At 55.3% G+C, this 23,255-nt stretch overlaps 2 protein-coding genes and 2 long non-coding RNA genes across 5 annotated transcripts in view; 2 read left to right on the top strand and 2 right to left on the bottom strand.

Annotated features, from left to right (window-relative positions):
• Nucleotides 1–659: 659 nt before the first annotated feature.
• On the top strand, nt 660–10,759 carry FBXO47 (F-box protein 47). Its single transcript, XM_032134245.1, has 10 exons — nt 660–914; nt 1,333–1,503; nt 3,662–3,738; nt 4,616–4,693; nt 5,476–5,584; nt 6,328–6,504; nt 7,252–7,398; nt 7,834–7,976; nt 8,464–8,623; nt 9,845–10,759. Exons 1-10 carry the CDS (start codon nt 743–745, stop codon nt 9,961–9,963), a joined length of 1,353 nt encoding a protein of 450 aa, XP_031990136.1. The 5' UTR covers nt 660–742; the 3' UTR covers nt 9,964–10,759.
• A 2,400-nt stretch (nt 10,760–13,159) lies between these two features.
• On the bottom strand, nt 13,160–14,705 carry LOC116455908. The gene is made up of 2 exons (XR_004244483.1): nt 14,268–14,705; nt 13,160–13,558 (listed from the first exon to the last, which is right to left on the bottom strand). It is a non-coding gene; the product is annotated as an uncharacterized LOC116455908 (long non-coding RNA).
• On the top strand, nt 14,320–15,821 carry LOC116455912. Of its 2 annotated transcripts, XR_004244489.1 has the most exons (3): nt 14,320–14,403; nt 15,028–15,256; nt 15,400–15,821. It is a non-coding gene; the product is annotated as an uncharacterized LOC116455912 (long non-coding RNA). The 2 variants fall into 2 exon arrangements; XR_004244488.1 differs by lacking the exon at nt 14,320–14,403 and having other exon boundaries at nt 14,750–15,256.
• Nucleotides 15,253–23,255, bottom strand: part of LASP1 (LIM and SH3 protein 1) — a 31,935-nt gene continuing 23,932 nt past the window's right edge. Inside the window, exons 4-7 of the mRNA XM_032134270.1 lie at nt 22,760–22,867; nt 18,762–18,918; nt 18,076–18,170; nt 15,253–17,591 (exon numbers count right to left, since the gene is read on the bottom strand). Of these exons, the coding sequence (XP_031990161.1) occupies nt 17,418–17,591; nt 18,076–18,170; nt 18,762–18,918; nt 22,760–22,867 (534 nt within the window). The 3' untranslated portion in view covers nt 15,253–17,417. The remainder of the gene's footprint in view (nt 17,592–18,075; nt 18,171–18,761; nt 18,919–22,759; nt 22,868–23,255) is intronic.

Raw genomic sequence — 23,255 nt, 5'->3', positions numbered from 1 at the left:
TTTCAAAGCTCGTTTTCAGCCCCCTGTGATTTTGGAAAAGCCTGAGGCACGGACATTTTCACGGGGCAATACTGTACCATTTCTTTTTATATCACACATAGAGACATTATATTAAATTAAGCCTTGCACCAGCTCAGTGCTGCAGGAAAAGAAGGGTTTGAAGCATCACTTTGGTGCTTTTAATCTTTGATTTGGTCCCACACAAGCACACGTATCAGTAATTATCACCCTAAAGGAGCGGTGATGATCCTTTCAATAACAGCCCTGTAACTTCGGTGTTCTGTTGAATAATTAGTGTGACAAATTAAAACGATGTTGTTAATTACTGTAGCTTGTACCCTCACATGTAATTCCCCAAGAATTCCCTTTCAGAGCTGTTTTCCTCCCTTGCTGTGTCTGCCCCCTCAGATGTGCCCCCAGTGCTTTTGTCTTTTCCTCCTCCAAAATCAGCTGAATCCTGCATTCCCCCAGACATTATTTATACTTTTCAACACATAAATTATTAGCTAGAACACATTTCATTCCTTATGTACTAAAAGTTATTGAGCAAATCGCTTTCACTGCCCTGAATCCAAGCAGCTTATCCTACGCACAGACGAGATTTTCACACTCTCTGTGTCTCCAAGGGAGTCATTTCCTCTCAGCCTCATCCTGGGAGCCTTTTCCTCCTCAGAAAATCAGACTTTAATATTTTTTGGGTTTTTTTTTTCCTCCAGGTTAAATTGATGGGAACACCGGAACAATGACCTCGAGCGCAGGGAGCAGCTGCACCTCGACCCTCGGGCAGAAACAGAGGCGGAGCAGCCGCCGCTCCTGCCACACCCCGGGCAGGGACTGCCAGGCTCTGTCAGCACTGGGGGATTTCCAAACCCTTCCCTTAGAGATCTTCCAAATGATGTTGAATTATCTCTCAGGTGAGGAGTTGATCAGAAACCTCAACATCTGAAAATTACCATAGATTTTTTTTTTCATCTACAAAGCTTTAGCATTCAAAATGCTGTCGCTTTTAAGCAGTTAAAGTCATTTTATGTGGCTTTAATGCTGAATTTTCAGCTTTTAAGCATGGGAAAACAACTGACCAAAATTTCAATGATGGTTACAATCTATTTGAAGTTGGGTTTAGCTTATCAAATGTGAAAATTATTCCTTAGATCTGTCAGTTCCTAATTACTCCAGTTTGCTGGCAAAGGAGATCAACAGTAATTAATTTTTGTTTTATTTATAAATCTCATTTCTTGGCCTGTTTTTGAAGTCAGAAGAAGTTATTGACTCGTGATCAGCATTTTCCCTTGCAGTAGGGATTTAAGAGTGTCCTGGGCTTTGCTTTTCCAGTGAAGGACATCAGCATGCTGAGCATGGTGTCCAAAACCATCAGCAGCCGCCTGATTAATTACATCTCCACCTCGTCAGGGACCCGCCGGCTCCTGCTGCAGGACTTCCACAACCTCGAACTCCCTGGCAGGAAAGAAGGAGCCTCCATTCTGGAGCACTACAAATCTCTAGGTGAGAGCAAAACTCACTCAAAAGCTTTCTCCTGGTGTGTGCGTTAACAGAGAAACGCTGAGGATGTGGCCCAAATCCTCCGTGCAGAACGAGGAGCCAAACAATCCCTTCCCACACCGAGGAATTGCCTGAAATCCTTCCAAAACCTCTGAGTTATGGAAAAAACCCTGCGTGTCCTGCCTCCTCTGGGTGTCCTTTTTCCAGAGAACAGGCAGAGGATCAGCTTGCAGGAGGAGGTGTTTCCAAATTCCCTCTGTTTGGAACCCGGCGCTGAGAAGCGCAGAGGGAACCGAGGCTCCCAGGCCCCGGGCAGCCAAAGGAATGCGGCTGCTCAGCCCGCGGGGTCTCCCTTTGGAGCAGCTCACATTCCTCAGGCTGGGAAATGCAGCCCTTAAGCCCAGCCTAACTCCGGAGTGACCAACACCGGCTGCCTTGCTCGTTTTTAAAGCACGTTGGTTCTGATTCGCTCTACATCCTTCTGTCAGTGGGTCCATATTTACTGTTCCCTGTCTGATAAAAAAATGTGTGTTTGACAGAGAAATAAATGCCAGGGTTAGAGGGAGAATTGTAAATATGGGTTGAACTGCAGACATTAAGTAAAGGCATTAAAGATATTAAATAGAGACCTTAAAGACATTAAGTAAAGGCATTAAAGACAATAAATGAAGGCCTTAAAGGCATTAAATAAAGGCATTAAAACATCAGCTCACACAAGGTAAAGGAGAGCTGTTAAAATAATTCAGAACGAAAACCTGCAGTAAGCAAACCATGGATGTTTTGAGCTATCTTAAAATACCTTTTAAAATTAATCTTAGTCTTTCCTTTTTAAAATGAAGCCTGAAACCTAGAAATCCTTAAAAAAAAATAAAAATCAGAATCAGTTTGGGCTTTGTAATAATCTCACCCAAAATGGCACCTTGTTATTCAAATGTAGGTGTGAACCCACCCCTGCAGGAGCTGGAGGAGTCAAACACAACCTTTTCAAAACACAAAACCATTGGCTGCGGTTGTGTCACGGTGGGAGGCTCAGGGGAGCGTCTCTGGTAGGGCTGGCTGCAAAATCAATATTTACATTGCAGCAGGAAAAAGCTGGAGTCAAAAAGCACCTTTTGCTCGAGCCTTTTCTCACTCCACGGGGTTTTCCCCTCACGGGTGGCTCCATCCTGGAGTGCAGCTAAGCTGTCCTAACAGCTGCTCCTCGGGGAGTGCTCTCCAAAGTCTGATCTAGTCAATAAAAAATGGACTTGGCTGAGCTCTGGAGCACATCCGAGGCTGATGAATAAATTATGGCTGTCGTGCAGGAATGCTGACACGCTCTGAGGGAGGGAAGAGTCACTTCAGAATCACAGTAAATCCACAAAGTACTTTCTGACCTTGGGAAAAAAAAAAAGGATGTATTTTTAGGGTGGGATTTTTTTCTGGAGAAAAATCTCCTTTTTTTTTTTTTTTTTTTTCTCTTTCTCCCTGGGAAGCTCCAAGCTTTTCAGTGGATTCCTTGATTAATTAACAAGCAGCATATATATATATGTATATATATATTTTATTCTGGTGAAAGGCTTTGAGTGCAAGCTGTTACCCAGTTTTTATCAGGAGTGTGGAAGGAATTCTGCTCAACAACCAGCTGTTCCCTGGGATAACGAGCTCCAGACTCTGACATCCCAACCATGCCTGTATAGGAAAAGAAATTTCCCTCTCTGCTACGTTTTACATTAGGAAAATCCAGAATATTTGCTTTTTAGAACATGTGGCTATCCTGAAAAAAACTTGGGGATGATGTAAGGGGAAAACCAGCTTTCCCCCAGGGTGCTTTTAGAAGAGGTGCAACAAGTTCACATTTCTGTGCAGTATTTTGAACAGCTGTAATTCCCAAACCAATGCAGTCATTTCAATCCAGCTCCAACTGTGAGTAACGGGGGCTTTAAACAACACCATAAACAAGTTACAGTGGGTGCAGGAAGCTGGAAACTCCCTGAAAACATTCCTCTGGGGAAAGATGGCCTTGCTGCCCCTACTCCAAACACAAACCACTGCTCCTTTCACCTTGGAGTAGCAGCTTTTTCTCTGTGCCTGCATTTTCAGGCTGTATTTATTTCCTGAGGATGCTCCAGCGGTGTCTGAGCATCCCCAGAGCTGTGTGTGTTTGACCCCTCTGCCCCAGGGCTGCTGCTCAAGAGGTGCACCCTGCTGTTGCCCACCAGGGACAGGCTCAAGTACGTGCACAAGGTGCTCTCAGGGGTAAGTACTCGAGGGGATGTGCACAAAATACTCTCAGGTGTAAGTCCACCTTCCTTCCAGCAGCATTCCTCACTGTCCTTTGTGCTTACAACTCTATTTCCACAAGGTCATTTCCTCTGGGATGGTCCCCAGTGACACCAGGACAAGAGCACATGGCCTTAAGCTGTGCCAGGGGAGGTTTAGGCTGGACATGAGGAAAAAATTCTTCATAGAAAGAGTGATTGGGCACTGGGATGGGCTGCCCAGGGAGGTGGGCGCTTTCCCTGGAGGTGTTTAACAAAAGGCTGCGTGTGGCACTCGGTGCCATGGTTTAGTTGATGAGGTGGGGTTAGGTCATAGGTTGGACTTTATGTCCTCAAAGTTCTTTTCCAGCCTCGTTAATTCTGTGATTCTGTGAATCTTTGCTGGAGTTTATCACCACTGAATAATCAATTTATTAATTTGGAATCAGTCTCTTCATAATATCAGTACCAAACTCCAGCACGTTGGAGGCTGTTCCACTGAGACCTCACCTTCCCAGGCTGGTGGTTCTCAGCTCCTCATCATCTCATGGGCTACTAAAGCTCTGCACAGCCCTTCATGGAAATTTCCCTCCCTGAAAATAAGGTTTTTCCTCCCCAGATTGGAAAAAATCAGATTTTTCTTCTCCAAACCCTTTTATACACCCACAGTTTTGACTCAATGCTAAACCCTAAAGCAGCTACCACAACTCATTCCAACAACTCATTTCCATAACATTGCCAAAACTCACACAAGGAGGGGAGGGAATCCTTCCGAACCTCTCTGCTTTGAGGGACACAAGGAGCACAGAGAATTTTCAATCATAGCAATGAACTCGTGGTCCACGAGGACAAACCACTGCTGTTTGCACTTGCAGGTTTCCTGTTTCAAGCTGAATGGTTGTGCCAGTCCCCTGCACTGCCTGGGGTTACAGTGCTATGGGGTGTTCCTACAGGTACAGTATCCCCATGGACAGAAAATTAAGGCAGTTTTCTAAATTCATCTGTGTCTTGCAAGGTTTTTAGAAGTATGAGCTGGTTTGGGGTGTAGGGGAGGGGGGTGGTGGTTATTCACACAGTTCCTGAGTTTTCTTTCTGGTGCTGCAAGTTGCTGATTTGACTCTTGAGGATTCCTTGGCCTGGATTTCTTTCCCAACCAGTCTGGGTTTTGATTAGCAATTTATTACTTAAGGAGGGGAGAAGGGGAGTGTTTTATCACACAGCTCCAAATTCACAGGCCAAGAGCAGAGATGCTTTCGTTTCAAGGGAAATGGCTCCACACATCAGAGGTCAGAACAGCTTCTGTTCGTGGTAGCTTAAAATTAATGTAAAAAAACTTTAAAATTAAAATCGTCTCTTAGCAGAGCAGGTGATTATTGGTGCAGGGACATTTTGTAGCAAATACCTTCCACTTAAGATTCACAAATCAGATTTTGGAACACCCTCAGCAGCTTTTAGTTCTGGGAGGCATCAGGCTGACGAATCCCTGCTTTCCAATGCTTCAAATTTTGTTAGAAAATTTCTTTTCTGGCCAATTTCAGTATCAAGGCCCTAAGCACCGCCTGAGGCAGGCAATGCCTTCCCTGCCCTCCTCAGGCACCTCACTCAGGTACAACCCTTCCCTCCCTCTCCTGAGAACCTGCAGGACCAATTGTGTTTATCTGCTGTGAGCACTGGCACTGTGAACCGAATTTCTGCTCAATCTCCTCGTTTTCACCCCATTTTCCCTCCCCTCCAGATCCTGACAGCAGGCTGGGATGAGCTCGAGTGCCACCGGGTGTTTAACTTCCTCTGGGAGCTGAGCAACTTAGCCAGGAAAGTGCAGACAGTCGTCAGCAGCAAACCAGGTAACTCAGAGCAGCCAGCAGTCCCAAAAACCCAAAATGTGCCAGCACGGAGAGGGCAGGAAATGGCTCCTGATTGCTGCAAACAGAATGTGGGTGGGACTGAGGGGGTTCCTGACTCTGCTGTGTGTTCTGTGGGCATCCTACAGCGAGTTCTTGGCCTTCATCTCGATGGACACAGCTGTTTTCCCTTCACCAAGAGCCTTTGTCTCTGCAGTGAAGAGATTTGTCTTGAGAGGCCTTTAGGGGTTTTTTAAATCATTGCATTATCAATCCAAGTCATCAGTTGTGTCTCTACATCATGGATTTGAATCTTTCCTACCCTACAACAGTGAAATCAATGGGAAGGGAGCCCACTCAGAAAGAAAATGATGCAGCAAAAAGCGAGGTTTAACATTTCTGAACCCCAACACTGACGGCACAAACGCCTCCCAAGAAATTCTCCCATTTCCCAACACAGAACAGGGAATTTCTGTGGAACACTTCACCCACAGCCATCTCACCCTTCCAATATCGCCAAAACCCAGAAACCAAACCCCACAGCTTGTGGAGGATCCCAGAGGGTGCATCCACAGATGCCACCACCTGAATTGGGGCAAAGCACCAAAACCAGCCAAATTCAGGCAGTAAGAGATGAAAACCGAATTAAACACGTTAAGAACCCGCCCCCCTTTCCCTTGCTATGAAGAAGCGATGCTTTGAACGGAGGGAGGCTCAGGAATTGCTGAGCCCAGCCCGTTTCCCAGGCAGTGCCCGCAGGCTGGAGCTGCGGATCCGCCTCTACTGCCGGGGGGTGCTGCTGTCGCCCGGGAGCCACCGCAGCGACTCCGCCTTCTGGCTCACGCGCATCCTCAAGCCCTGGCCCATGGTCAACCAGGCCCGCCTGCTCTACATCATCTTCGGGCCCGTGTCGTCCCTCGATGGTGAGCGCAAAGGGTGGGCCCCGGGGAGGAGATTTTCTTGCAGGAAAACCCCCAAAAATGTGGTTGTATTGGAATAATGGAGTCATGGAATGGGTTGGGTTGGAAGGGAGTTTAAAGCCCGTCCAGTGCCACCCCTGCCATGGGCAGGGACATGTTCCACTAGCCCAGGGTGCTCCCAGCCCTGTCCAGCTTGTCCTGGGACACTTCCAGGGATCCAGGGGCAGCCACAGCTGCTCTGGGAATTCCATTCCAGCCCCTCCCCGCCCTCTGGAAAGGAAGAAAGGGAAGGAATTCCTTGCTAAAACCCAATCTAAACCTGCCCTCTGTCAGTGTGAAGCCATTGAATTGCCTAGGAAAAAATTGTTCTGCTCAAGCAGACATCACTAACACACATAAAATACATCAAATACACACACACAGAGTTATAAGTTACAATTCAAGTGAAGAGATTAAATGGCACCTCTGTTCCTCTATTCTCTCCTGCTTGGAGTAGACTTAAATCCATCTCCAAGAAGCGCCCATTTCCCTGACGGAAAACACGTTTCCTCACTTAATTATTAAACCTGGGTTTCTTTAAGTTTGGCTCACGCTGCAACTCCCACTAAAATGACAGATGGGAAAGAATCACAAAGCCTCGGTGGTGTCACCTGAATTCCCCTCCTCTGCCCCTGCTGTGAGGCTCAGTTTAGCAACTTTCTTGTTTAATAAATGTCACTTACTAGCAGTTGTGATTGATATATCGCTCAGGACACGTGGTCTGGCAGAAAATGATAGAAGGACCGACAGATGAGACCAGTCTGAAGGGTTTAGCTGATGCAATTAAGCTGCTGTATGGCACAGAAGCTAGAGAATGGACAGCAGATGATGTTATCAGTCTTGTGGATGAGCTGTCAGGTGTGGTTTTGCCTTTATCATTAATCCACGGGATTACAGATCCTCACGTCCTCCAAATCCAGCTCTGTGCCGCAAAATTCCTCGCAGTAGCTGTGCCTTGGTTGGAAAAGTCACCACACTGGTGATGAGAGAAAGTCCCTTACACATCCAGGCTGTCTTTCCCCATGGAGAAATCTTTTAAGAATCCATGGAGACCTTTAAAACTCAAATCTTGCCTTGAATTATTGAGGAAACATTGTCCAAACGTGGAGTTTGCTCAGGCCAAATTCTCCGGAGCAGTTTTAACAGCTACACTGAGAGTTTTGGCTGAGGTTGTGTCACAGAGTTGGTGTGGAGAGCTCTGATTGTTGCTGGCAGGGATTATTTGTGCCGTTTCACTGCTCCTCTTTTTGCTCACAAGTGACTGAAATCCTCTCTCTCCCCATCATTACAAAGTGATTCCCCAGGAGTGGCTGATGGAGAACAACGCTCGGCTCCTCCTCCTGAGTGGGAACAGCATCTGCTTCACCTTCCTGGCCAGCAAAGCTGTGAATGGCAGAGCTGCGGAGCTGGCCAGGCTCATGGTCTTCATGGCCCTGGTGAGTACAACTCAGCACAGCCTCTTTACCCCCAAATTTGCTGTCTCAGGCTGGAAAATCTTCCCCACCCTCTCCCACAGACCAGGAATAAATCCAGCCAGAAGCTGGGTGCTCTTCCACCCTCTCTGCTCCCTGTGCAGCAAGCCTTGAGGGAGAAGCACCACCAGCAAAAGGTTCAGAATTCCCAGAATTCAGCTGGCCTTGGACACTGCCAGGGATCCACAGCTGCTCTGGGCAACAAAAATAACCAATCAAGTGTCATAATTGGGAAGAAATACTTATTTTAAATTGCTTCTCTTGCTAAGAGATTCCTGGTGCTATGGATGGTGAAACCAGGAGTGTTTTAAAATCTATCCCACCTCTGTGTCCTTGTCACAACCCCTGATTTTCCAGGCTGTGGCACAACTGATCCAGAGCCAATAGTGAATGCTAAGATTTGATCTTGCATCATAAAAGGTGTGGTTTTAATCCTTCCTTTGCCCTCCAGGTGTGTGAGAAGGACCTGTACTGCATGGACTGGGCAGTGAAAATGATGCAGAAGGTCTGCAGGGTTTTCAGCACCCCCTGGGAGAGAAACAACTTCCTGCAGTGCCTGGAGAACACCTTTGCTCACATGCTCATGGACATGCTGCAGGCAGTGCTGGCCGGTAAGGCTCGGCCCGTGGGCCTGGACCAGCTCCTGCATCAGGTTCTGGAGCTGCCCACAGCACCCAGGAACAGCCTGGCCTTCCCTCCCTCCCCAGGCAGGGAGCCTGAGGGGTTTGATAACATAAAACCACAGAATTCCAGACTGGTTTGGGTTGGAAGGGACCTTAAAGCTCATCCCATCCCACCCCTGCCATGGGCAGGGACACCTCCCACTCCCCCAGGCTGCTCCAGGTCCCATCCAGCCAGGCCTTGGGCACTGCCAGGGATCCAGGGGCAGCCACAGCTGCTCTGGGCATCCTGTGCCAGGGCCTGCCCACCCTCACAGGGAAGGATTCCTTCCCAAAATCCCCTCCAGAGTCCATTTCTCCATCTGTAAAAGAGCAGCAGCGATACCTGGATCTGTAAAGTTCTGGAATCCCAGAAGGATTTAGGTTGGAAGGGACCTCAAAGCTCATCCCATTCCACTCCTGCCATCCCTGATCCTGATCCCTGGGCAGGTCTTTCACTGCCTCATAAAGCAAATCCAAATCCAAGTAAATACAAGGAGCAGATGGGTTTGGAGCAGAATCATGGAATGGTTTGGGTTGGAAGGGACCTTAAATCCCATCCAGTCCCATGGGCAGGGACACCTCCCACTATCCCAGGTTACTCCAAGCCCCATCCAGCCTGGCCTTGGACACTTCCAGGGATCCAGGAGCAGCCACAGCTTCTCTGGGCAGCAAAAATAACCAACCAAGTGTCATAATTGGGAAGAAATATTTATTTTAACTTACTTCTCTTGCTAAGAGATTCCTGGTGCCGTGGATGGTGAAACCAAGAGTATTTTAAAACCCATCCCACCAGAAAGCTGAGCCCAAAGTCCCTTTGGGCTGAGCCTAAACCTGTACCAGCTGCAGCTGCTGCCCTGCTGGAGCCTCAGGGCCGATGGTGGAGCTGAGCTGGAGCGAGGAACACCCTGCTCAGCTCATCCTTGTCCTCACACAGAGCTGTTGCTGTCTGTCTGTGGCCAGGCTGGTGGAGGAACCCGGGAGATCCTCCTGTGTTCCCTCCCAGCTGTGCTGCCATCAGGGGCAGAGGCTGCTGCTAAATCCCAGCACACTGCACAGGCTGCTGCTTCCCTCTGCTGAGAGCTCTGCCCGGGGAAGATTCACCTCCAGAGATGAACTGGGTACAGAGTTCAGTTTCACTCCTCCTTTTCCGTGGTTTCTGTGCCCTGGCAGGGGAGCGGGACGAGGAGGACAGCAGCTTCCTGAACCTGTTCCATCTGGTGAATGCCCAGGCCAGCTTCCACAAGGAAATCCTCTACCTGGCCATGAGCAACAACAGCAGCACCACCTGAGTTCCATGGACCCTCCCTCCACTCCTGCTGGATTTCTCTTCCTTTTCCTTTGAACGTTCGCAAAGAAGTGTCTGATTATTCCTTGAATTCCCGTCCCAGTAAGAGCTGGAGTGGCACAAGTTGGGACCACCCGTGTCAGTCCAGCTGCGTGAGCTCATGGAGGGCTTGGGGAGTGCAATTCCATTCCGTATGCTCTGCTCCTCCAGGGAAGAGGGCTGGGGCCTCTCCGTTGGGAACACCAACTGCATTCTTTTCCCACTGTGCGTGTTTGCACACACAATAAAAACGACGTGGTTTCCATATTTGATGTGCAGACACCGAGTGAAGCTTGTGTTATCTTAGCCCAGAACCCAAAACATTCTGCTCTCTTGAATTTGTTTTCTCTTGGGAGTCGGAAGAGAAAGGCAGGGGCGGGATTTGAGGAGCTGCATTTTTCCAGCTTGCCAGGGTCTCTAACTCAGGCTCTGTGACAGAAGTGCAGTTTGTACATTCAGCTTCAGCAAAACGTGATTTCTGAACGCAATCCCAATGCTTTGATCTACCAAGGCATTTTTTTCCTCTCAATCTCCAGGTTTTTATAGAGCAGAAGAAACTTCCAATCTCTCCCCCTGCCCCAAGTACCAACTGTGGAAGCATTTTAGGATTTAGCCAAGTTGAAGATCCCCATTAACCACATTAAATTAGAACTCTGCTTCATTAAATGGATAAGTGTTTGCTGCTTAGAGAAGGGTTTGATTTTCTGCTCTGTTGCCTTCCAGACAAACCCATGTGACAGCAATAAAAGGCACTCACGCTCCGTGTGCTGTTTGCAGCCTCCAGGTTACTGAAGAGCCGCTTTCCCCACCTCAGTGTTCCCTTTCCAAACCTCTCAGGCTTCCTTCAGCACCAGCTTTTCCCACATTTACCTCGGGAAGTGTGGGAACAGCTGAAGTGGGACCGATTTATCTCAGCTGCCCCCACCTGCTCCCATCGGCAACAGCCTGGGAGCAGCTCGGGAATTGCTCTGAAGTTTGTGCGCTAAAAATCCTCGCCACCTTTGTGGAATACACGATTCCAGGCAGGATTTTACTCCGGGACATCCATCGGTCTTTGCAGGTGCCGGTAGATGGCGGAGGTGAAACCTTCCCTGAGCGCGGCAGCTGCTGGAAAATGCTGGGACCATCCCTTTTTTCCCTTGGCTGGCTGAAGGTGATGTTTAAGGGCGCTGCAACGCCGCGGTTGTGCTGCGCGTGATTTCTGAAGGGAGAGAAATTCCAGGCTCTACTTTCTACTCCGGGAACCGAACGTGGCCGGACTGATCCCCAAAGAACCCAAAATACGAGAAGAAAACACACTCGGAGTGAGAACAGCAACGGGAAAACGCCGCCAGGAAGCCGCCGAGGCAGAATCTCCAGCCCAGCTCCTCGTCTCTCCCTTTTATCCTCAGGAATCGCTCCAGATAAATAATCCCGGCAGATGGGAGCAGGAGAAGGGAGCAGAGCCCGGCGCTTTGTGTGTCCCTGTCCCGCCGTGTCCCGGGACATTCCCGGCCCCGGGGCCGCAGCGGCCATAAATTCCAGCCGGGCACAAGGGGGGCTTTTATGGGAGCGCAGCCACACGGGAAAAGGGAGCTCTTTGATTCCCTGGAGCAGCCGGCGGGGCTGGAATGTCAGCACGGAGCGCCGGCTCCTCATCAATTATTGATGGCTTTATTAATTGTCATTAACTGCCCCGGCTCTGGCTCTCCCGGCGGCTCGGGGAGGGGGGAGGTGCTTGGTGATGGTTTTTGCCTCATTTCCATCAAAATTCCCAAAGGCCTGAAGCCCAATCCCGCCCAGTTTGGGATGAACTGGGAAATGACCCCAGCCCTGCACCCTCCTTTTCCAGTTCCCCCCTGGATCAGCTCTCACAATTTAACACCGACGAGGGTCCAGGTCCAGAGCAGCTGGGATGGCGGTACTTGAGAAAAGGGTGATTTTCCTTCTGCTGCCAGATTGGAACTGCTGGAACTGTGGGTTCCAATCCCTTTTCCCACCCCTCCTCGCCTCCCAGCCCGGAGCTGGCCGGTTTGGGGGTGCAGGAAGGGATTGTCCTGCAGAGCTGGCAGCTCTGTAGGGCCTGGGAGTCAGAGAAAAGGATCGCTCCTGGCTTCACACTCAGCGGAGTTTCCATTCCACGCATTCCTCCTTACTCACTCTCCCCTCATCCCCGCAGATGTCGGCTCCACTCACAGCCTCGGCAGGGGAGGTTATTGAGAACATGACTTATGCCTGCAGAAATTCCTCCCGGAATATTTCAGGCTCCTGATTCCCGGCTATATTTGGTGGTGGGGCGAGGGAGCAGCGTTTCCTCACCTCCAGGGCTCAGTGGGAGGGATCGCTCCGGGTGGCTCCAGGAACACGCTCGGGATGAAATCCCCAGCTTGGAGTTTCTCTCAGGAGTTTTACTGGCAGGAAATCACAGTGTCAAGCATTCAACTGGCAGCACTGACCACATCCAGCATTCCCAGGCTCTGAAATCCCTCTTTTTTTATCCTGTGAACACCCTCTCCTGAAAGTCTCACCAGCCCATTCCAGCATTTCCTGCTCTCCCTGGATCCCATTCTCTCACACTCTTGTGTGGTGGTTCCATGGATAAAGGGGCACAAAGTTCTTCCCATTATGGGTATTTCAGGTGTTTGTTGCTTAAAAAATTATAAAACCCTGGGAGACACCAGGAATATGAAAATTTTGCCTTCTAGGAGGGTGAAACTTTCAGTCGCTGCCCGTGAGTGGCAGTGGGAGGTCAGGGATTGATGCAGGGCTTCATAAAAGAACAAGAAAAATCCTCCTGATGCCCCAAGCACCTTCCCAGGCCTCTCCAAGCAGAGGGAAAATGAAGCTCTGAAATGTTCTTTCCATCCCGCAGAAATTTCCATCATGGTAAAAATGTTCCTTTTCCCATCCAAGGCCTCCTGGAGCTTCTCCAAACACCACCGAGGGACCTGAGTGAGGAGTGGGGATGCTCAGGGACCCTCCAAAGGGGAGAGGCTGGTGGGGACCCCACCCTGCCTGGAGCAGGGACCCTCCCCAGGGACTGTTGGGGGACACAGGGGTGCCTCAGCCTGGATTCCCAATCTCTCAGCATTCCCGGGATGCCCTGGATCCCTGTGCACTCACGGAGTTTGTCCCTGGAGCCGCGTGTCCCCCATCCCCATCCACGCAGTGACACCAGCAGCCATGTTCCCTCTGCCATGTCCTTCCTCTTTATTCCGCTCCCTGAACACTGTTCATTAAAAATAGAAGCGATTTCCTAAAATTAAGCCCAAACGACTTCGGATGCGCTCGCGCCGAGGGGACAGGACACGAAGGGGGGACAGGACACGAAGGGGGGACAGGACCCTTCGCATCCCCCTGGGAACACCGCGTGCGTCACCGGGAGCATCCCAGGACCTGACCGCGGGAAGGACACAGGTCCTGGCAGCGCGAATAACCCAGATCCTGACAGCGGTCCCCTCCTCTGTCCCCTCATTCCCTCCCCGGCCCCGCCGGCTCCGTGGCCGCTCCGTGCTCCGCGCTGGGCTCGCAGAGGTTAACGCTGTTCCAGAAGGCTCCGAGGGACACGCACCGGGCGGAGGCTGCGGGAGAGAAAGGAGAGGCTGTGGCAGAGAAAGGGAAAGGAGAGGCCGGTGTGAGCCCGGCCCGGAGCTGCCGGAGCCGCGGGGATGGAGCAGCTCCGTGCGGGAGCAGCGGGGATGGAGCAGCTCCGTGCCGGAGCAGCGGGGATGGAGCAGCTCCGTGCCGGAGCAGCGGGGATGGAGCAGCTCCGTGCGGGAGCAGCGGGGATGGAGCAGCTCCGTGCGGGAGCAGCGGGGATGGAGCAGCTCCGTGCGGGAGCAGCGGGGATGGAGCAGCTCCGTGCCGGAGCCGCGGGGATGGAGCAGCTCCGTGCGGGAGCAGCGGGGATGGAGCAGCTCCGTGCCGGAGCAGCGGGGATGGAGCAGCTCCGTGCGGAAGCAGCGGCCGCAGCCCCCCCTCATCCCGGGACCCTCCTTTGGCTCCTTAGGAATGACGCAGCCGGGATCCCGCCCGGTTTCTCCCCGGAGCTGTTCCGTTTCTCCCTCTCTCGGAAACAGAAGCCACCCGAGCGGGCTGATCAATCCGGCCGGCAGAGCCCGGCAGCTGCACAATGGCCGGGGCTGAGTGGCCCGGTGTAAAATCACCCCCGCTGCCCCCCTTCCAGCCCAGGCAGCCAAAGCCAGAAGCACCGACCCCAAATCTGCCCCCCGCCCCCCTCCCCGCGCATTCCTCCCCAGAAATTCACACCTGGTGGGACGAGGAGCTCACCTGGCCGCCGCTCGGGTGGCGAGGCTGCTGCTCAGCCGCATCTTCCGCAGCGGCTCTCTAGAGCATGTAGATGATGTAGGACAGGATCACCAGGCCGATGATGGCGAAAAACATCAGGATGAAAATGTCCAGCATGGTGAGGGAGGGAGGGAGGGAGGGAGGAGGCGGCGGCGGGGCAGGGGCTGCCGAGCTCCGGACAGGGCTCCGGGCAGGGCTCCGGACAGGGCTGCTGGGCAGAGCCGCCGCTGCGTCCTCCCCTCCCCGGCCGAGCGCGGCTCGCTCCGCTCAGGATGCAGAGATGATGCCGGAGCTGATGGAGCCGCTTTGCAGCGGGCAGGAGGGCGATAAAGCGATCAACACAGGCGGGCAGCCGGGCTCAGCCCGGGCCGCTCTCCCTGCGGGGGGGTTGTTCTGCCCCTGCCCCTTCCTTCTCAAAGCGCTCCCCACTTCAGGGGGTGCCCCCGGGGTTGGGCCCCCCCCCCCCCCCCCCCTTTGGAGCTGGGAACGGGCCCATCCTTTGGAGAAAGGAGGGAAAACGAGCGCTGGCTGTGGCCAAGCTACACCAGGACCCTGAACCACCTTCCTTGGTGCTCCCGGGGTGCCCCAGCACCGCCCTTTGTCACGCACGGAGCCGCTTTGTTTTCCTCGCTTTTTTTTACCGGCGCTGTTGATAAACAACATCCTTCTCTCCATACCCGCCACATTTTTGTTCCCCCGTTGTTTAAAACCCTGCTGAAAATCCCACCTGCTGAATTCCCAGGGCTCCATGGAAACCCCTTGGCTGCAGTCGGGCTCCAAAACACATCCCCGGGCTTTCCAAAAGCAGGGGGCGAGCCAAGGAGCTGCATCCCAGGCGGATCCCCAGGGACGCCAGCGTGTCCCAGCCTCAGGCGAGATGAAAATCCCAGCTCTGGAAGCCACCCCTGGTCCCGAGGAAGCAGAAAAGCGGCCGGAAAAGCGGCCGCAATCAAAGCCAGCACAATCAGCAGGTAAAAATTAAACTTTTATTTTCGATCCGAGTAAACCGGGAAGAGAATCGGTCGGGTTTTTCCATTCCGTGGGTTTTAAAAATTTTTTTTTGGATAAAAAGGCCAAATAACATTATTATTATTATTATTATTATTTTTAATAGTGGTGGGTGCTCAACCCAGGAAGGACACAAGGACAAAACCCCAATCAAGCGACGGATCCCGAGGAAAACACGTTCTAAGCTCAGCACTGAGATGCAACCGGGGAAGCTGGGATGGACGAGGTCTATTTTACACGTGATGAGAAGCAATTCTTCAGCTTTTTAATTGTTCTTCTTCCATTTTTTTTCTTCCCCCTCCCCCCCCCCCCTTAATTTATTTATTTATTTTAAATACAGGTTTAGGTGCTTTTCAGCGATGAAAAAAAAAAGGCAAAAAAGTGCATAAGTTGAGAGAAAAGGCAGAAATCAAGCAGTAAAGAGGTTTGTTTCCCATGGCAGGGGAGAAAGGGGGCAGGGCAAGAGAGGGGACAGTTTAGGGACAACGGTTTCAAGGGAACGATTAAAAAAAGGTCTGTATCCCAAAAGGGAATTTCCTGTGTTATTTGGTCCGTTAAAAAAGGGTTTATTCACATTGATGCTCCCCCCCCATTCCCGGACAAGAACGTGATTAAGAAGAGGATTTAGCAGGGACAGGTGGATCCTCCCTGCCCTTGTGCTCCCTGTTTTAGCACCAGCCGGGATCCCCATCCCGGACAGCCCATCCTGGCTGCTCCTGCCACCCTCCGGTGTCACCCTGAATCCCTGTCCTTCTCCCCCCGTCCCACTGCAGCCGGAATTCCCTTTTCCCGGCGGGTCTCTGCCCTTCCCGCTGCCCCTGATCCCACTCTCCCCAGTCCCAGCCCCATCAGCCCCCTGAGGATGGGAGTTGTCCCCAACAGAACCAAGGAATGTCTCACTCAGCCGCTTTGGTCCCGTATTCCCGCTTTTCCTGTGGGAATAGCAAAGGCGGCACTTCCCGCTGGGAATATCCCACTCCACAGTGCAGCCCGGCACGGGGACATCCCCGCTGCCCCCAGGTCCCGCTCCTGTCACCCCGCAGAGGTTCCCGCTCCTCCCTCCCTGCTCAGTTCCAGTTTTTCCCGACCCCGACCCGCTCCGGGAGCTGTGGAGCTCCGAGGAGACGGGGACAGGGATGTGCTTTGACATTTTGGTCCACGACACCATCCCAAAGTGGTCCCAAAAGCTGCCACCAGCGCTGGGAATGAGAGGTGCAGGGCGGCTCGGGCTGCCACATCACCCAGGGGACAACAGGGCCCCCAGGATGGCCCCAGAGTGGTGGCAGCAGTCGGCAGCAGCAGGAGAAAAGCAGGAAAATTCTGGGTGAGAGGAAAAGGCTTTGCCAGGGAACCCCCAGACCCCGGCCCAGAGGGAGCTGGAGCTGCAGGGGGGGCTCATCCCAGTCCAGGGGGGCTCATCCCAGTCCAGGGGGGCTCATCCCAGCCCCAGCCCTCGAGCCAGAAAAGCAGCTCCCAGGAAAAGCCCCACGGCTGCTCCTTCTCCGGAGGGATCGGGACAACCGGAGCCCGAGGCAGGAGCAGCCAGAGCCGCTCCCAGGGCTGCCCAGAGCTCGGAATCCCGAGGAGAGAGGTTTTGTTTGAGACTTGAACTGATTTCTTTCCTGCTCTGAGGTCTGAAGGGAACAAAGATTGAATGGAGGCTGGGCAGGGGAGCCGGGAGCAGCCGCGGCATCAGGATGAGCCCGAGCCGGGAGCAGCCCGGGATGAGCCGGGGCCGGAGCTGGAGCGGAGCAGGGGGAGCTCCCAGCCCATTCCCGCACCCTCGGGATGAGCACCCCTCACCTCCACAGCGGGAATTTGGTCCTAATTTGGCCTCTCCCTCCCTTCTCTGGGATCCCGGCGGCTCCGGCGGCTCCCCCCGGCCGGGAAAGGGCTGGAGAGGAGGGACAGCCAGGAGCAGGAAAGCCGCAGGGGTTTGATCCCCACCCTGCGCGGCCCCTCAGGCCCCACGGGGCCACCCCGAAGCAGAATTGGCAAGAGAAACCGGACACGGAGGGGACATCGGGACATGGCTCCGAGGCCGGAGCGGGCGGGGAGGGGACAAGAGACGCACACGCGGGGAGGGGACACGGGCGCGGGCGGGGCCGGGCCGCGTCCCCGGGCTCAGATGGCCTCCACGTAGTTGGCCGGGAGCATCCCCGTGTCCCCCGTGCGCTCCACGGTGCCGTACATCCACCCGTCGTCGATCTGCTGCACGTTGATGATGGTGTCCCCGTCCTGGAACGACACCTCGTCCTCGTCCGCCGCGTTGTAGTCGTAGACGGCGCGGAAACGCTTCTGTGGGGACACGGGGCACGGCCCCAGGGGACACTGGGGTCACTGGCACAGCCCCAGGGGACACAGGGGTCACTGGCACAGCCCCAGGGGACACAGGGGTCACTGAGCAACCCCAGGGGACACTGGGGTCACTGGCACAGCCCCAGGGGACACTGGGGTCACTGAGCAACCCCAGGGGACACTGGGGTCACCGGCACAGCCCAAGGGGACACTGGGGTCACTGGCACAGCCCCAGGGGACACAGGGGTCACTGGCACAGCCCCAGGGGACACTGGGGTCACTGAACAACCCCAGGGGACACAGGGGTCACTGAGCAACCCCAGGGGACACTGGCACACCCTGAGGGACAGGGGGGTCACTGGCACAGCCCCTCCCGAGGGACGCAGGGGTCACTGGGGTCACCGGCACAGCCCCAGGGGACACAGGGGGCACAGCCCCTCCCCAAGGACAGAGGGATCCCCCCAGGGGTGGGGGCTGCACTCACCCCCCCTCCGGCCGGGGCGTTGCGCTGCGTGGAGGCCGGAGCCGCTGGCTCCTTGTAGCCATAGGATTGGGATGGCGGCTGCTGCTGCTGGTAAACTGCGGAGGGAAGAGGGGATCCATGAGCTGGGATTGGAGGGAAGCGGGATCCATGAGCTGGGATTGGAGGGAAGGGGGGATCCATGAGCTGGGATTGGAGGGAAGCGGGATCCATGAAGGGATGGGTGTATCCATGAACTGGGATTGGAGGGAAGCGGGATCCATGAAGGGATGGGTGGATCCATGAACTGGGATTGGAGGGAAGGGGGATCCATGAAGGGATGGGGGGATCCATGAGCTGGGATTGGAGGGAAGGGGGGATCCATGAGCTGGGATTGGAGGGAAGGGGGATCCATGAAGGGATGGGGGGATCCATGAGCTGGGATTGGAGGGAAGGGGGATCCATGAGCTGGGATTGGAGGGAAGGGGGGATCCATGAAGGGATGGGGGGATCCATGAACTGGGATTGGAGGGAAGGGGGGATCCATGAAGGGATGGGGGGATCCATGAACTGGGAGGGAAGGAGGGATCCTGAACTGGGATTGGAGCAAAGGGTGGATCCATGAGCTGGGATTGGAGGGAAGGGGGGATCCCTGAACTGGGGGATGTGGGGGATGTGGAAAAGCCCCTCCTGAGGCTGCCCTGCCTCACCTGGGGCGCCGGGCTGGCCGTGGTGCAGGGGCTGGTGCTGCTGCTCTGCCCCTCTCCGGTAGCTGCTGCTCTCCTGGGAATTCCGGCGCTCGGGCTCGGAGCCCTCGCTGGGGCTGGGGCCCATCCGGCTCCGCTCGAACTCCTCGTGGTACTTGATCTGCAGGGTGGGGTGGGAGAGGTCAGAGCTCGGCCCCGGAGCAGCTTCTCCCCAGGAACAAGGGATGGGACAAGGGAACGGCCTCAGGAGAGGTTTGGATTGGAAATTCGGGAAAATTCCTTCCTAAAAGGGGGATTGGGGCTGCCCAGTGGAGTCACCGTCGCTGAAGTGTTAAACAACCACGTGGATGTGGCACTGGGGACAGGGGTTGGTGACATGGGTCACAGGGCAGTGCTGAGTTAATGCCGGACTCCTTTTCCAGCCTGGAGGATTCCAGGATCCTTCACCTCATCCCAGCTCTGTCCTTTCCACCAGCCAGGGCTCGGCTTTGCCACTCCCGCAGTCCTGGGGGGCTCCTTCCCCCACACCCCCTGAGCACTTTGCGGCACAGACACGAGGAGGTTTCAGTGTCCCGAGGGCGGGATAAGGAATTTTTCCAGGATGAGATCCAACCCCAGATGCACCTCCCAAACCACGGGAACACGGAGCAAAATCCCCTTTAGGAATTTTGGTGTGCAACCCCCAGTGCCAGGGGGACAGAGGGGACGCCAGGGCAGGCAGCAGGGAAAGGTTAACCCAGCCACGGGGGGCGTGAGGGTGAAAATTAACAATTAACCCCCTGCTGTTAATGAGTGCATTCCCACCGGGAAGCACCCGGAGCTCGGGAATGTCACCCGGTTAAACAGGGATGGACTGGAGGGCACCGGGAGCTGGGCACGGGCACGGCCTGGAGCAGAGAGAACCCCGCGGGCAGCACCCCCTGCCCTGCCCTGGCTGCTCTGGGGAACCTCAGGAGGCTGGGAACAGCCTCGGGAACGGGGACAGGAGCGGGGACAGGAGCAGGGAGAGTCCCGGGAACAGGGACAGGAGCGGGGACAGGAGCAGGGACAGGGGCAGGAGCAGGGACAGGGACAGGAGCAGGGACAGGAGCAGGAACAGCCTCAGGAACGGGGACAGGAGCGGGGACAGGAGCAGGGACAGCCCCGGGAACAGGGACAGGAGCAGGGACAGGGACAGGAGCAGGAACAGCGCCGGGAAGAGCCCCGGGAACGGGGACAGGAGCAGGAACAGCCTCGGGAACAGCCTCGGGAACAGCCCTGGGATCAGGGACAGCCCTGGGATCAGGGACAGGAGCAGGAACAGCCTCGGGAACAGGGACAGGAGCAGGAACAGCCTCGGGAACAGCCCCGGGAACGAGGACAGTCTCGGGAACAGCCTCGGGAACAGGGACAGGAGCAGGGACAGCCCCGGGAACAGCCTCGGGATCAGCCCTAAAACAGCCCCAGGGACAGGGCCAGGCTCGGGATGAGCCCCAGGCCGGGCTCAGGCTGTGCCCAGCTCCATTCCCAGCAGGGTTTCCCCGCCTGTCCCCCCGCCCCGAGGGCGTTTTGGGGCACGCCCGGGCTGGGCCCCACCTTCCCTGCCCCGGTTGCTGCCCCTGGATCGGGAATGGCAGCCGCTCAGCAGGGACAGGGTTGGTTTCTGTGTCTCTCCGAAGTGGGTCACGGCCACCCCAGGCTGGCAGCCAGACACTGGGAAGCTGCTGGAATCGGCTGGGAGAGGGTGAGGGGGCCCGGCAGAGCCACCAGGGCCGGGCTCAGCTCTCTGCTCTGTCATTTAATGTCCCCAAACCCCCCCGGATCCGCCCCAAATCCAGCCCCCAGCCCCTCTCCGGGGGAGCTGCCAGCTCAGAGCTGCCCCAGGGAAAATCTCCCAGCTTGGATCCCATTCCCAAGCCTTGCCCAGCCCTGGAGTTTGGTGCGTCCATCACGTCCCGAGGGGTGCCAGGGAGCTGCACAATGGGAGCAGGAAAGCAGGGAACAAACATCCCCCCCTCGCGCCCTGCTGGGGCTTCCTGGGTTTTTGTGTGGGCTCCCACTGCAGCACTGTCTCCCTGCATTCCAGAGCCCTTCCCCGAAGCAGCCAGCAGCTCCCAGCCACGCTCTGTGTCCCCAGGGAATGTCATGGATAGAAAAGCAGGAGCAGCTCAGGCACCACCGGCTCGTGGACCCCAGGAGGTTTCTCGTGGCAGAGGGGTGACAGAGCAGGGAGAATCCAGCCCTGTCCTTTCCCGAGGAACACTCCTGGCTTTTCCCGGCAGCCGAAGGGGAATGAGCTCCCTGTGTGGGAGATTTTGGGCAGGCGCAGCCAGGCCCGCCACTCCCGGTGCTGCAGCTGGACGAGCATCCCTGGGCATCCCTGAGTGTCCCTGGGCATCCCTGTCCATCCCCGAGTGTCCCTGGGCATCCCTGAGTGTCCCTGATCATCCCTGTCCATCCCTGAGTGTCCCTGGGCATCCCTGGGCATCCCTGAGTGTCCCTGGGCATCCCTGAGTGTCCCTGATCATCCCTGAGCATCCCTGAGTGTCCCTGGGCATCCCTGAGTGTCCCTGGGCATCCCTGTCCATCCCCGAGTGTCCCTGGGCATCCCTGAGTGTCCCTGATCATCCCTGTCCATCCCTGAGTGTCCCTGGGCATCCCTGTCCATCCCCGAGTGTCCCTGGGCATCCCTGAGTGTCCCTGGGCATCCCTGAGTGTCCCTGATCATCCCTGTCCATCCCCGAGTGTCCCTGGGCATCCCCGAGTGTCCCTGGGCATCCCTGAGTGTCCCTGGGCATCCCTGTCCATCCCCGAGTGTCCCTGGGCATCCCTGAGTGTCCCTGATCATCCCTGTCCATCCCCGAGTGTCCCTGGGCATCCCTGAGTGTCCCAGAGTGCTCCTGTCCATCCTTGTGCATCCCTGAGCATCCCTGGGCATCCCTGAGTGTTCCTGTCCATCCCTGTCCATCCCTGTCCATCCCCGAGTGTCCCTGGGCATCCCTGAGTGTCCCAGAGTGCTCCTGTCCATCCCTGAGCATCCCTGTCCATCCCTGGGCATCCCTGAGTGTTCCTGTCCATCCCTGTCCATCCCTGTCCATCCCTGAGTGTTCCTGTCCATCCCTGAGCATCTCTGTCCATCCCTGGGCATCCCTGAGTGTTCCTGTCCATCCCTGTCCATCCCTGTCCATCCCTGAGTGTCCCTGAGCATCCCTGAGCATCCCTGTCCATCCCTGGGCATCCCTGAGTGTTCCTGTCCATCCCTGTCCATCCCTGTCCATCCCTGAGTGTTCCTGTCCATCCCTGAGCATCTCTGTCCATCCCTGGGCATCCCTGTCCATCCCTGAGTGTCCCTGAGCATCCCTGTCCATCCCTGTCCATCCCTGGGCATCCCTGAGTGTTCCTGTCCATCCCTGTGCATCCCTGAGCATCCTCCTTCATCCCTGTCCATCCCTGAGCATTCCCAAGCATCTCCAAGCATCCTCCTGCATCCCTGTCCATCCCTGTCCATCCCTGAGCATTCCTGTGCATCCCTGAGCATCCTCCCACTTCTCCATGGCAACGCTCCGGCATCCACCTGACATCCACACACACACACAGAGAGAGCAGGAGAGGGACTGAGCTCCTCAGGGCCCAGCAAAGCCCAAACGAGCGCAGGGACAGGAATTGGGATTGGGGATCCCTGTGGGCTCCCTGCAGCTCAGGATATTCCAGGAATCCAAGAGCTGCCCACGCTGCGGCTTTTGGTGGCAGCCAGGGGCGGGTGGAGCTGCCCCTGCTCCACGAATTCTGCTGCTCCCTCCTTCCCTCTCTCAGTCACCTCGAGCATCTCGGATCTCTGGACATGGAGGAGCCGGGAGAGGGGCAGGAGGTGCCCGGGCAAACAGGCTGGAGAATTATTCCCGCCCAGGATTCCGGGATTCCGTGATCCCAGGCTGTTTGCCAGCAGCTGTCCCCTCCCCGGCTCCCCCCGGCCCCGGGGAGGTCACGGCAATGTCACAGCGGGGGGACGAGGAGCCACTCACGTTGCTGATCTGATCCTGAGTCTTTTTGATCCTCTGCAGCTCGGGGGTGTCGGCCACCACGCTGAAGCCTTTGCCCTTGTTCTTCTCGAACTCCTCCTTGTAGCGGATCTGGGGGCACAGCAGGAAAACGGGATTGAAACGCCGGGAAAAGCGGGAGAGCGCAGAGCTGGGTGCAGCAGCAGCCCCTCGCTGCCAGGCACGGCCTCAGCCTCGCTCAGGAGCCCCCCAGCGCAGCCAGGGATGGCAAAAGGGCTTTGCCAGCACCCAAACAACTTCCCCGAGCCCGCAGAGCCCGGTTCCCTTCCGGCAGGAGTTGGGGTCACTCGGGTTTGAGTGCAGATTCCTGTGGGGCACCGGTCAGCAACCAATTCCTGCTGGTTTCTGACTGTGGTGTGACATCGGGAAGCAAAGGGTTAATGAGCCACGGCTTAATGAGCGCACGTGGGGCTCTGACCCCACCACAGCACAAACACGGGCTCGTTTTGGGGCAGAAAGC

The sequence above is a fragment of the Corvus moneduloides genome, chromosome 26 (assembly GCF_009650955.1).
Source record: "Corvus moneduloides isolate bCorMon1 chromosome 26, bCorMon1.pri, whole genome shotgun sequence".
Lineage (NCBI taxonomy): Eukaryota > Metazoa > Chordata > Aves > Passeriformes > Corvidae > Corvus > Corvus moneduloides.
The sequence above is the reverse complement of the archived record's forward strand: the minus strand, read 5'-3'. Positions and strand labels throughout refer to the sequence as shown.